This window comes from Papio anubis, chromosome 10 (genome assembly GCF_008728515.1).
Source record: "Papio anubis isolate 15944 chromosome 10, Panubis1.0, whole genome shotgun sequence".
NCBI classification, from domain to species: domain Eukaryota; kingdom Metazoa; phylum Chordata; class Mammalia; order Primates; family Cercopithecidae; genus Papio; species Papio anubis.
Genome location: NC_044985.1, coordinates 24,378,109 through 24,391,667, shown reverse-complemented (window position 1 = coordinate 24,391,667; position 13,559 = coordinate 24,378,109). Strand labels below are relative to the sequence as shown.

At 35.1% G+C, this 13,559-nt stretch overlaps 1 protein-coding gene across 3 annotated transcripts in view; it reads left to right on the top strand.

Moving 5' to 3' along the window:
• LRP1B (LDL receptor related protein 1B) overlaps window positions 1–13,559 on the top strand; it is a 1,950,491-nt gene that overhangs the window by 1,640,501 nt on the left and 296,431 nt on the right. For 2 of the 3 annotated variants that reach the window (XM_031651763.1, XM_031651761.1), the window contains 2 exons: window positions 6,497–6,610; window positions 6,854–7,003. The exons of the other annotated variant lie outside the window; for it this stretch is intronic. In XM_031651763.1, coding sequence (XP_031507623.1) covers window positions 6,497–6,610; window positions 6,854–7,003 — 264 coding nt within the window. The remainder of the gene's footprint in view (window positions 1–6,496; window positions 6,611–6,853; window positions 7,004–13,559) is intronic. 3 annotated transcript variants of the gene reach the window in all.

Below are 13,559 nucleotides of genomic sequence, written 5' to 3'. Positions count from 1 at the left end.
TAAGGTAGAATGAAGGAAACAAAAGAGAATACCAAGTAGAAGGACAAGTATTGAAACTGAAAGTAATTTGATATAGTCACAGACAGATTACATATAAGAAAGTAGTAAAAACAGAAGGGGCCAGGCACAGTGGCTCATGACTGTAATCCTAGCACTTTGGGAGGCCGAGGTGGGCAGATCATGAGGTCAAGAGATCGAGACCATCCTGGTCAACATGGTGAAACCCCATCTCTAATAAAAATACAAAAATTAGCTAGGCGTGGTGGCAGTCGCCTGTAGTCCCAGCTACTCGGGAGGCTGATGCAGGAGAATCGCTTGAACCCAGGAGGTGGAGGTTGCAGTGAGCTGAGATTGCGCCACTGCACTCCAGCCTGGTGATAGAGCGAGACTCCATCCCCCCACCCCCCAAAAAACAAAAACAAACAAACAAACAAACAAACAAAAGAGAAGGTAGAGGAAGGGGCCAGGGCATGAAGATACATTTTGTGCCATGAGAAGTGACTCAAACTTTATCTTGTAGTCACTAGAGAGTCACTGAAGGTTTAAAGCAGGCCAAATACAATCAAATTTACATTTCAAAAAGGAAAGAAAAGAATAGGATTGTGTTAATGAAACCTGTAATAATACGATTTGTTTGTGTGGGAATGGGGATAAGACAATAATGACAGTTTGCATTTTGAGGTTGGAGCACTTGAAGACATGTAAATGAAGCTATTTCACAGGCATGTAGATAGGTAGAGATTTGGAACTCAGGTAATAGATGTTTATCAGAAATACTGATTTGGGGCACATTAAGGAGAAAAACTCAGAGAGGAAGTGTGGAGTAATGATTGCATGAGTAGAGTGCATCAAAATTACTTATTGAAATAACAAATTATATATGGAAAAGTGAAGTAGCCTGCAGGACTAATAGAAAGATGTGCTTAAGAAATTATTATCTCAAGAAAGGAGGGTCATTCAGCATTTTCAAGTGCTACAGAAAGGACAAGAGGGCAGGTATGAACTGGAGGTATCCATCATATTTGGCAAATAGTAGATACTCACTTGATTACATTCATGGGTGTCATTTCAGTGGAATAGTAGAGGAGAGCAAGAGCACATAGTGTGAAGGCAGAAAATGGGTGGTAAGGAATAAAGACAGTGAATATAAACTGCTTTTAGACAAGATTGATGGTAAAGGAAAGGTATGAAGTACAGTTGTGATGACAGGGCTATGCAGAGTTGAGGAAGGGGGCAGAATGTGTGCAAATTGTTTTGTAGCTGTATGGAACATTGGGAAGTTACTCTGCCATCTTAGACAGTGTGACTTTGTGGAAACACTTGCATAGATTATCATCTAAGGTTGACACTGTAGCTTAGAAAGAGCTAATGGCATCTGCCAATTAAGTTACCTATTAACTTAATTTAAAAAGGATTTAACAAGATTTAAAAAGGTAAAATATAGTCAGACACTGGAAGTAGGAGGAGGGAAATAAATTAGCATTTGGAAGAAAGGTGGAAAAGAAATTAGAAGACCTAGAAATAGATATGTTCTGTTAATTATTTGTAAGCAGGAAAGGAAAATATAATATAGGCATTAACCCAGGTTAAAGGTAAAGCAATCAAGAAAGAATGTACCGGAACTGAGCAATAAATACAGAAAATAGATTTTAAGGCAAGATTCATCAAAATAAACTGTGGGAAGATGATACGTTACTATGGGTTTTCTCCAGAAATGAAAGTGTATTTTCAAAAGTGGTAAGTAAATTAGTCAGTGTGTTTGGGTTTATGAAATATAATACCTCATATATGGTAGGTGTTTATTATATTCTTATGTGGCTGGTTGAAGCAGTAAGTCTTCTAAAATATAAATAGATTTTATTCTGCCTAATGATATCAATACCAGCTGCTGAATAACAATAAAATAACTCAAATAGATATTTCCTCTTTTTCAGTCTAAACTCTTGATTTCTGTGTTATAACTATCTTAGTCATACTCTTGGGCACAGAACAGTGCCTTCGTGAATGAAGCTTCTCTTTTAACCTTTCTTTTATGGTAAAATTATAACAGTTAGATATCTTAAAAATAAACAAGCAAAACTTATGCCTTAAAGCTGGTCACGCTGAATGCAGGACATTTGAAACTAAAATTGCTCATGGAAACACAAGCATATACTTTATTACTTAATAGAAACTAGTGAATTTAATTCAATGGACTAGCTCCTTTAGGATAAACAATTGGTAGCTATTTGGATGAAAGATTACTCTTAATTGAATCTTTTAGTTTTGACTTTTCTCTCATTTTAAGTTTATTAACATAGTGTCATTGTAGAGTACCTTTCAAGCTATAGAAGGAAGACTTCCCTGGGTCCATATCCCATAAGCCAGGCTGTCTGATAAAGACTTATATTATGCAAAAGTGTTTCCACCAAATATCTCCCTTATAGTACATAAAAGATGATAAAGGAAAAGGCATAGATAAGGGGTTCAGGGAAAATGGAAAAGAGGTCTCTTTCCAAGCCCTTTCTTCCAGTTGCCGCTTCTCTCTTTCTATTGTCAGTGCAATGTAGAGATGCAGTGCTGTTTTGCACATATATGCAGACATGCAAATCACCTATCACTATTTAATCAAAATAAAATATAAAAGATAAAGTGATATAATTAGAAGTCAGGATGTACAGGGAGATTTTGATAGACTGTGGTAAGAGGCTATCGTGGAGCCATCTGTAAATTATCTGAAGTACTACTATAGTTTGCTGAATGTAGATGTCAGTAGTAATTGTTACTTTTTTTAAATTTTGCAAGAGCAGAGAGTCTATTTACAGAGTAGAAAGGGTGTTGCAATGAATTGCTTTTGGCTTCTTCTCTTTTGGGGGGAAAAAACCATGCCCAATCTTCATCATTTTTTAAATTTACTGCCCCTTTCTAGAGGCCCTTTCATGACTGAGAGCTTTAGACATCAGGCCATCTGCAGGTGCGGAGATGAGGCATTGTTCGTAAGTGTGTCATTTTGTGCTCCTCTTCTGGTTGCGTGGCAGGGTGAGTGAATATATTCAGGGAGAGTGCACGATATGCTTTCTTCCCTGTTGAGATGAATACAAACTGCTCCCTTTGGGAAGTACATGAAATTCCTTAGGGCCACGGAAGGAGTTTTAGGTAGACTGAGCCAGCAGTTCTGATGCTCCTTAAAGGAGGGGAAACTAGCATTTGTTTTTTCCTAAGTTTATAGTAAACCTTTGAAAAATTCCATAAACAACAAGCTAAAGGAAAAGGATAAACATAGCTGGAGAAGAAACTGGCATTCCTTCTGGATTTGTGCACCCTTAGAACCTAAGGGGTGAATTAAATAATTAAATAAAAGATGTTGTTTGAAAGTAAATGAAAGGGAGATACGAGAGCAAACTTAATGCTTCCCCGCCCCGCCCCCCTTTTCAGTTTCCCTTTGCTACAGGTTGGGTAAGGGATGTTGGAAGAGAGAATTGGCTTAAGTTATTTATAAGAAACATCCTAAGAACCGCAGAAAAGCCATTGATTTTTAAATCTTTCAAATCTCATTAAATATTTTAGCTGACATGCTAAAAAGAAAGTGGAAGAAATAGTAAAATTAAGAAAGTATATTAGAGAGAGTGGTTTTACTTTCTCTCTTGCTGCTACTTTTGATCCACAGTCCCTGACAGATCTTCCTTTGTAGTGCCTCATTGCTATTCCTGCTGTGGCTGTAGGGTGTTTTCACTCATGTTTCATAGGCTTACTTTTTCTTTTGGACTACCTGGAGGGAAAAGTGTAGTATCTCTCCCTCGGCTTATCTTTATTTGGGCCATATTATTTTATTTTCTCTCCTTATCAGGACTCTTAGCCTGAGGAAATGTTGTCAGAAAACTTTCATATTCACTTGACAAATTAGAGATTTCAGTATCTTTCTTCCTCAAAAATCACCATATGGATGAAACAAATTCCAATACTTAACTGACTAAAACAAAGCGAAGAAGAAATATAGTTGAGCCAACAGAGAGAGAGAGGTTTTGGTACGAGATGTGTTTACTTATCTAAAGAAGTTCCTACTATTTCTGCAGATTTTTTCTTCCTCACAGGATTCTCCTTCCTTGCCTGTTAATGCAGGAGATATTAATTCCCACAATCACCTTGCTCATATTGCTTACAAAATTCTGCAACAACTTTCATCACCCTATCTAACTCTCTGGTGGTTCTCAACAAATAATGCAACATGTGGAGACAGGATCAGGTACAAAGGGACAGTCTGTTCTTACTTGCACATCTTACACACTCTGATAGCCCATCCTTGCCCCCCTCCCGAGGATTCATTAGCCATATTGTTATTTTGGAAAATAGGAGGAAAAAATTAATACATCCTGCAAGTCTTCTATTCTTTGTTCTATACTGCGAACTTCCTCCTTTATCTATTTCCTTATGCTTTTTAATATAGTTTTTTTTTTTTTTTTTTTTTAATTACTACTTTCTAACCCCTCTTCTGAACTTCAAAGTTAAAGTTTCTTTTCATGTAGTTTGAGGTCCTCTATTTCTTTCTTGTTTCCAGAACTCAATCTAGGACTGTGTTCCATTTGTCCCACTTGTCCTTCCACTGTTCTCCCAAGTTATCCTTTACTTTCTCTGTTACCTCAGAACTTCCAGTACTGGTTTTTGAAACCCTATTACTGTGAAATCCCTGAATTGCCAGTTTTCTTGACTGTCTGAAATGCCATTCCCTACATTTGCCTCTTCGTTGTCTCTGCCACTACTTCTCACTCAGACAGAGGATTCTCTATAGGAGATTGGAGGCAGATGGTGACCATGAAATGAGTGGCAAGTGTCCCCATTAGCATCTTCCTGGCATCCAAACCTCTAACGTCAAGTAGATAGAAACTCTAGTGCATTATGAGATGAACTATTATAGGCTTACTTAGGAATATTATAACTACCTAAAATGTTATTAAACAGAGAAATGCGATATATCTTTTAAAAAGAGATTATAAGCTATCTTTTAGAACAAAGTTAATCAGAAACTACTAGTAGATGGTGAAGCCAAAAACAAAATGTAAATGATTGACATGATTATATTCTATATTACATATTGCATTTACTATTTCTATTGAAAAAATAGAATATGAAATGTAACACAAAAGAATATAAAAGAGGTTTTGCTCCTATGGACATAAAAGAAAATAATTTGTTCTGTTTTGGAACAATGCATTTATCTCTACTTGTAAGAGTATTATCTGTTTCACATGTTGTGATATCATTTTTAATAAAAAAGTGAAGCGATTATAATTGCAAATTGTAAATAAAACATTTATTCTAATTATCATTTAAACAGATAAGTATGCAATTTTGAGATACAATTCAATATAATAAGAACCGTACATTATGAAATACAAATGACATACACATCCTTGAGTAAAATCTGCATATTTTAAAATAGCATTTTAACCATTTACGATTGATATAATTTCTATTTATAATTAAATAGGCACTTTAAAATATCAACACTAGTAAAAGTGGCATAATCAAAGGGCCCTTCAGGTTGTCCTTTGAGGTAATCAACTTGTAAAAATTTGAATTTGGAATAAAAATATCACCTAAGTTAATTTAACATACATAGCATGTCATGTACCCATTTACAGCATTTTACTGGAAACCATTATATGATTATGAATGGGTAAGCAACATAGAAAGGACTATATGATTAAGAATAAGATACTTTATACAAAATGTATATAATGACAATAGTGTATTGAATCTAATTTTCATTTAAGTAGAGCAGAGAATTGGATGACTTTTATAACAACAATAATAAGGAATGACACATTTATATGTTCCTGGGCATGAGGCATCCTATTTCTTATATTAAATATTAATGATGAATGGTCATGTAACAGAGTATGAGATAGCATGGATGACTTTCTAGTAGTGGTAAACTCTTCCCTCTGAGAAACAAAGCCAGTGCTCAGTGGTTCCCCCTGCCAATCTCTTTGTTCCTGTTTCTATCTCTATCTCACTCTATTATGGCAAGAAATGCTTCCCTTCTTGGCAACCAGGTTGGGATTTCCCAGTAGGTATTTAATCAGGCATTTGTCTACTCTCATAACCTTGGAATATTGAAGGTGGAAAGAGAGAGAATCTCCAGCATTCTTTTTTTTTTTTTTTTTTTTTTGGCTCAGTGCTAGAGTGATATTACCACAACAATGTGATAGGAACACAGCATAGTCCCTACTCTCATGGAGCTTACGTTTAGTTAGTGAGACTTCGGGGACTTAAACAGGCAGCCTCAATGCAATATGCTAAATACCACAACAGAGAGAAGAATTGTGTGCTAGGGGAAGACATATAAGAGGCATCTAACCCACGCTTGAAGGTGGGGTTCAGGGGTCAGGTTTGGCTTCCCAGAGTTACAAAAGCAAAACCAAACAAAATTATACAAAATAATTGAATTGTTCAAAAAGTAAAAGCAAGGAGTCATTCTGTCCCGTCTCTCCATTTGTTTATGTACCTGTTTCTCTAGTTTCAACCTGTGCCACAGTTGAGTTCCGCTGTGCAGATGGGACTTGTATTCCAAGATCAGCACGATGCAACCAGAACATAGACTGTGCAGATGCTTCAGATGAAAAGAACTGCAGTAAGATATTCCACTACCTTTCATCTGTTTATGCTTGGGCACTTTTGGCATTGCATTGAACACTGTGCAAGATTTTACTGAACTTTGTCCAAAATTGGTATGTAATTAACCCCTGTTGTGTAGGATAATTACATATCTATTTCCTCAAATGAAGTTAACTTTTCTCATCTCTGTGACCTACATAGAAGGCTCATAATCTTTGCAAATGAGGTACTTTTTCATTTTTTGTTTACCTTCTTCTAGATAACACAGACTGTACACATTTCTATAAACTTGGAGTGAAAACCACAGGGTTCATAAGATGTAATTCTACTTCACTGTGTGTTCTGCCAACCTGGATATGCGATGGGTCTAATGACTGTGGAGACTATTCAGATGAATTAAAGTGCCCAGGTAATACTAGATTTTAGAAAAACATGGGCTTTGCCATGGAGATTTTGAGGCTACCTAGTTGTATAGAGTAAATTTGTTAATTTTCATTCTTAATATCAATTATTGACATTAAAATTTAAATGACACAGACTAAAATGTAATTAACCTGTTCTAAACATACCACTTGATCTTTTTAAGTGAGTTAAAAAATAACAAGAAACTGTCCTAAATTTGGATCAATTTTTAATGTTTAGTTTATTAATCCTTTCAGAATTGGTGATTAAGTCTTTCAAATCTGTAATTTATAATTCTTCAACAGAATTATTACATACCTAGAAATAACTTCATAAAAGAAGAGAAACAATGTTTCTTATGACTGGCTTTACTCAGTGTTATTGTACAGCAATGTTGTAATGCAGTTTACAAAATCCTTTGGTGTAGTAATTTGAGTAATAGTTATAATCATTGTTGAATCAAGTTAAGACAGGTTTATTTATATCTGACTGTTACCAGTCTTTACACACATATGCCCTGAAAACTGTCATCTACATTCTTAGAAGAATGCCTTCCAGCAAAGTTCTTGACTGTTTCTTTCTATTTGAGGACATGAAAAAAAAAAAAATTATAAAAAGAACTATGTATAACTGGAAGTAGAGATTCTATGTAGGACATTATTACATTTTGTCTCATACTTGTTTGCCTGTCTCCACTCTGCTGCTACACCCATGTTTTTCATGTTTAGTTGATATGTAGTAATTTTTAAGCTATTTTAAGAAAGGATATTCATAAGTATTTTGCACAAAAGTTTATGCGCACACAATCTACTATGGAAATCTGATATTTTAGTAGATGATACATTTATTATTTCTAAATTTGTGATGGTTCTTTTATCATGTATGAAATATAATTGTTTAAATTTTTATTTTACAGTCAGAGTGGGCATGTGCAAGCTTATTACTTGGGTATATTGCATGATGCTGAGGTTTGGGCTTGTATGGATCCTGTCACCCATTTAGTGAACATGGTACCCAATAGAAAATTTTTCAGCCCTTTGCCTCCTTCCTCCCTCTCCCCTTTTGGAGTCCGCAGTATCTATTGTTCCATCTTTACTTTGTTGTGTGCTCAATGTTTGTCTCCCACTTATAACTGGGAACATGTGGTATTTGGTTTTCTGTTTTTGTATTGATTTACTTAGGATAATGCTCTCGAGCTGCATTCATGTTACTGCAAAAGACATGATTTCACTTTTTTATGACTGTATAGTATTCCATGGTGTATGTGTACCATATATTCTTTATCAAGTCCACTAGTGATGGACATCTACACTGATTTAATATATTTGCTATTGTGAGTAGTGTTTCAATAAACATATGAATGCATGTATCTTTATTTTCCTTTGAGTATGTGATGAGATTGAGTTAAATCATAGTTCTACTTTTAGTCTTTGGGAAATCTCCAAACTACTTTTCACAGGGGTTGAACTAATTTGCATTCCTATCAACAGTGTGTAAGTGTTTCTTTTTCTCCACAACCTTACCAACATCTTATTTTTTGACTTTTTAAACAAAAGGCATTCTGACTACTATGAGATGGTATCTCGTCGTTTTGATTTGCATTTCTCTCATGATTAGTGATGTTGAGCACTTTTTTATGTGTTTGTTGGACACTTTTATGTCTTCTTTTGAAAAGTGTCTGTTTCTATACTCGACCCCTTTTTAATGGGGTTATTTGTGTTTTTTATTTCTTATTGATTTATTTAAATTCCTTATAGATTCTGGATATTTGTTCTTTGCCAGATATATAGTTGGAAAATATTTTCTCCCAGGGTACCTGTTTACTCTCTTGATAGTACTTTTGGTGTTGTGCAGAAGCTCTTCAGTTTAATGAAGTCCCACTTGTCAATTTTTGTTTTTGTTGCAATTGCTTTTGAGGACTTAGTCATAAATTCTTTTCCTAGGACTGTGTCCAGAAAAGCATTTCCTAGAATTTCTTCTAGTATTTTTATAGCTTGAGACCATACATTTAAGTCTTCAAACTTCTTTGACTTACTTTTTGTATATGATAAGAGATAGGAGTCCAATTTTGTTCTTTTGCACATGGTAGGTGGGATTGTGTTTTTTCATTTAGCCCTCAGCTTGAACTTTATTGTTGTATAGTAATGCTACTGATTTTTATACATTGATTTTGCATCTTCACTAACCTTGATTATGAGATCTAGAGGCCTTTTTTGCAGAGTGTTTAGGTGTACATTTATGATGTCAGTGAAGAGAAATAGTTTGATTTCCTATTTTTCTATTTGCATGCCTTTTATTTCTTTCTCTAGCCTGATTACTCTGGCTAAGATTTCCTACACTATGTTGAAAAGCAGTGGTGAGAGTGAGCATCCCTGTCATGTTCTCGTTCTCAGATAGAATGATTCCAGCTTTTGCACCTTCAGTTTGAGGTTGGCTTTCGGTTTGTCACAGATGGCTCTTATTGTTCTTTCCATGACTAGTTTGTTGAGCATTGTTATCATGAAAGGGATATTGGATTTTATTGAATGTTTTTTTCTGTGTTTATTGAGATTATCATATGGGTTTTGTTCCTAATTCTGTTTATGTAGTGAATCATACTTATTGATTTGCGTATGTTGCACCAACCTGGAATCCCAGGAATAAAGCCTACTTGCCCATTGTGAATTCGATTTTTGATGTGCCACTGGATTTGGTTTGCTAGTAGTTTGTTAAAAGGGTTTTGTTCCTATGTTCATTAGGGATATTGATCTGTAGATTTCCTGTGGTGGTTGTTGGGTCTTTGTCAGATTTTGTTATTAGGATGATCCTGATTTCATAGAATGAGTTAGGAGAAATCTCACCTCCTTAATTCTTTGGAACAGTTTCAGCAGGATTGGTATCAGCTCTTCTTTGTATACCTGGTAGAACTTGGCTGTGAATGTATCTGTTCTAGGGCTTTTTTTTTATTTGTACATTTTTAAATTATTGATTCAGTTTTAAAACTAATTGATCTATTCATATTTTCAATGTCTTCCTTGCTCAATTTTGGGAGATCATGCCTTTCCAGAAATTTATTCATTTTCTCTAGATTTTATAGTATGTATGCATACAGGTGTTCACAATAGTTTCTAATGATATTTTGTTGGATCAGTTGTTATGTTGCCTTTGTCATTTCTGATTGTGATTATTTTAATCTTCTCTCTTTTTTGTGTTAATCTAGCAAGCGGTCAATCAATTTTGTCTATCCTTCAAAAGAACCAGCATTTCATTTCATTGATCCTTGTATAGTTTTTTGGAGTCTCATTTTAATTTGTTCTGCTCTGATTTTAGTTTTTCTCTTCTGTTGACTTTGGGATTAGTTTTTGCTTTCTTTGGTTCCTTTAGGTGCAGTCAGATTGTTATTTGAGCTCTTTCTATTTTTTCGATGTAGACATTTAGTACTGTAAACCTTCCTTTTAATACTGCTTTTGCCACATCTCAGAGGTTTTGGTATATTGTGTCTCTGCTTTCATTTATTTCAAATAATCATTTATTATCTGCTTTAATTTCATTGTTTACCCAAAATTCATTCAGAGCAAGTTTTAATTTCTATGTTGTATGGTTTTGAGTATTCCTCTGGTTATTGATTTCTATTTTTTCTATTTTTATTTCACTGAGGCCTGAGAATTTTGTGTTTTTTAAAAAATTAATGAGACTTGTTTTTTGATCACACATATGGTTAGCTTTAGAGTATGTCTTGTGTACAGATGAGAAGAATGTATATGCTACGGTCGTCTGGAGTGTTCTGTGGATGTCTATTAGGTCCAATTGGTCAAGTGTTGAATTACAGTCAGAATTTGCTTGTTAGTTTTCTACCCCATTGACCTAATGATGTCACTGGTGTATTGAATTCCGCTACTATTATTGTATGGCTATCAAGTTGTTTCGTAGGTCTAGAAGTACTAGTTTTATGAATCTAGATGCTCTTCTTTATTTTTTTCTACTGTTGTTTTAGACTCTGTTTTATCTGATATAAGAATAGCAAATACTGCTCTTTTTGGTTTTCCATTTGCATAATAGATCTTTCTTCACCCTTTTCTTTGAGCCTATGGGTGTCATTACATGTCAGATAGGTCTCTTGAAGATGGCAGAAGGATAGGTTTTGCTTTTTTATCCAGTTTACAACTCTTATCTCTTTAAAGGCCATTTGCATTCAAGGTTCATATTGACATGTGAGATTTTGTTCTCGTTGTAGTGTTGTTAGCTAGGTGATTTTTAGTGTCATTTGTGTAGTTGCTTTATAGTGTTCATGGGCTGTGTGCTTATGTGTTCTTTTATGGTAGTATCATTCTTTCATTTCCATTCAAAGAACCCCCTTAAGGCTCTCTTCTAGTACTGATCTGGTGGTGATCTAGTCCTTTAACAATTGCTTGTCTGGGAAAGACTTTATTTCTCCTTTATTTATGGAGGTTAGTTTGGTGGAATATAAAATTCTTAACTGGCATTTCTTTCCCTTAAGAATGCTAAACATAGGCCCCCAATCTCTTCTGGGTATTAAGGTTTCTTCTGAGAAGTCGGTTGTTAGTCTGCTAGGTTTCACTTTATAGGTGATATGGCCCATTTTCATAGCTGCCTTCAAACTTCTTCTGTGTTGATTTTGGACAGCCCAATGACCATGTGCTGTGCCTTGGGGATGATTGTCTTGTTCAGTACCTTGCGGGAGATCTCTGACTATCTGGAATGTGTCTGTTGATTTCTCTAGCAAGATTGGGGATATTTTCATGAATTATGCCATCAAATATGTTTTCTATGTTGCATACTTTCTCTTCTCTCTCATGAATCTCAATAGGTCATAGATTTTATCACTTTTCATTATCCTATATTTCTCAAAAGCTTCGTTAATTTTCTAAAATCCATTTTTCTTTATTTTTTGAAAAAAAAATTAATTTGAAGGACCAGTCTCCCAGCTTTGGAATTCTTTCTTCTGCTTGATCTAGTCTATTGTTAAGGCTTTCAATTGTATTTGGAACTTCTGTAGTGATTTTTTTTAATTCCGAAAGTTCTGTTTAGTTCTTTCTTAATACCTCTAGTTGTCTTTCAAATCCTATTTTTTTTTTTTTTTCTGTTTTCTTTGTGTTAGATTTCAAACTTCTCTTGGGTTTTGTTGAGTATTCTTGCTATCCATATTCTAAATTCTAGAGCATTTGACTGTAGCTCACCGCAGGTCTTTCACATAAATAATAGTTAATTATATAAAATATTTATAAGAAATATAGACACTTATTACTTTAGACTCATGAAACTGGCACCAAGATTCTTCCTTTTTTTTCCTTTTTTAAAAAATTGTACTTTAAGTTCTAGGGTACATGTGCACAATGTGCAGGTTTGTTACATATGCATACATGTGTCATTTTGGTGTGCTGCACCCATCAGCTCGCCATCTACATTAGGCATTTCTCCTAATGCTATACCTCACCCACCCCCCAACTCCATGACAGACCCCAGTGTGTGATGTTCCCCACCCTGTGTCCAAGTGTTCCCATTGTTCAGTTCCCACCTATGAGTGAGAACATGTGGTGTTTGGTCTTCTGTCCTTGCAATAGTTTGCTCAGGATGATGGTTTCCAGCTTTATCCATGTCCCTGCAAAGGACGTGAATTCATCCTTTTCTATGGCTGCATAGTATTCCATGGTGTATATGTGCCACATTTTCTTAATCCAGTCTATCATTGATGGACATTTGGGTTGATTCCAAATTTTTGCTATTGTGAATAGTGCTGCAATAAATATATGTGTGCATGTGTCTTTATAGCAGCATGATTTATAATCCTTTGGGTATATACCCAGTAATAGGATCACTGGGTCAAATTGTATTTCTAATTCTAGAACCTTGAGGAATCGCCACACTGTCTTCCACAATGGTTGAACTAGTTTACACTCCTACTAACAGTGTGAAAGTGTTCCTATTTCTCCACATCCTCTCCCGCACCTGTTTCCTGACTTTTTAATGATTGCCATTCTAACTAGTGTGAGATGGTATGTATCTCATTGTGGTTTTGATTTGCATTTCTCTGATGGCCAGTGATGATGAGCATTTTTTCCTGTGTCTGTTGGCTGTCGACATGTCTTCTTTTGAAAAGTGTCCGTTCATATCCTTTGCCCACTTTTTGATGGGGTTGTATGATTTTTTTCTTGTAAATTTGTTTGAGTTCTTTATAGATTCTGGATATTAGACCTGTGTCAGATAGGTAGATTGCAAAAATTTTCTCCCATTCTGTAGGTTGCCTGTTCACTCTGATGGTAGTTTCTTTTGCTGTGCAGAAGCTCTTTAGTTTAATTAGATCTCATTTGTCAATTTTGGGTTTTGTTTACATTGCTTTTGGTGTTTTAGACATGAAGTCCTTGCCCATGCCTATGTCTGTTCATATATATGCCCACTTTTTGATGGGGTTGTTTATTTTTTTCTTGTAAATTTGTTTGTGTTCTTTGTAGGTTCTGGATGTTAGCCCTTTGTCAGATGAGTAGATTGCAAAAATTTTCTCCCATTCTGTAGGTTGCCTGTTCACTCTGATGGTAGTTTCTTTTGCTGTGCAGAAGCTCTTTAGT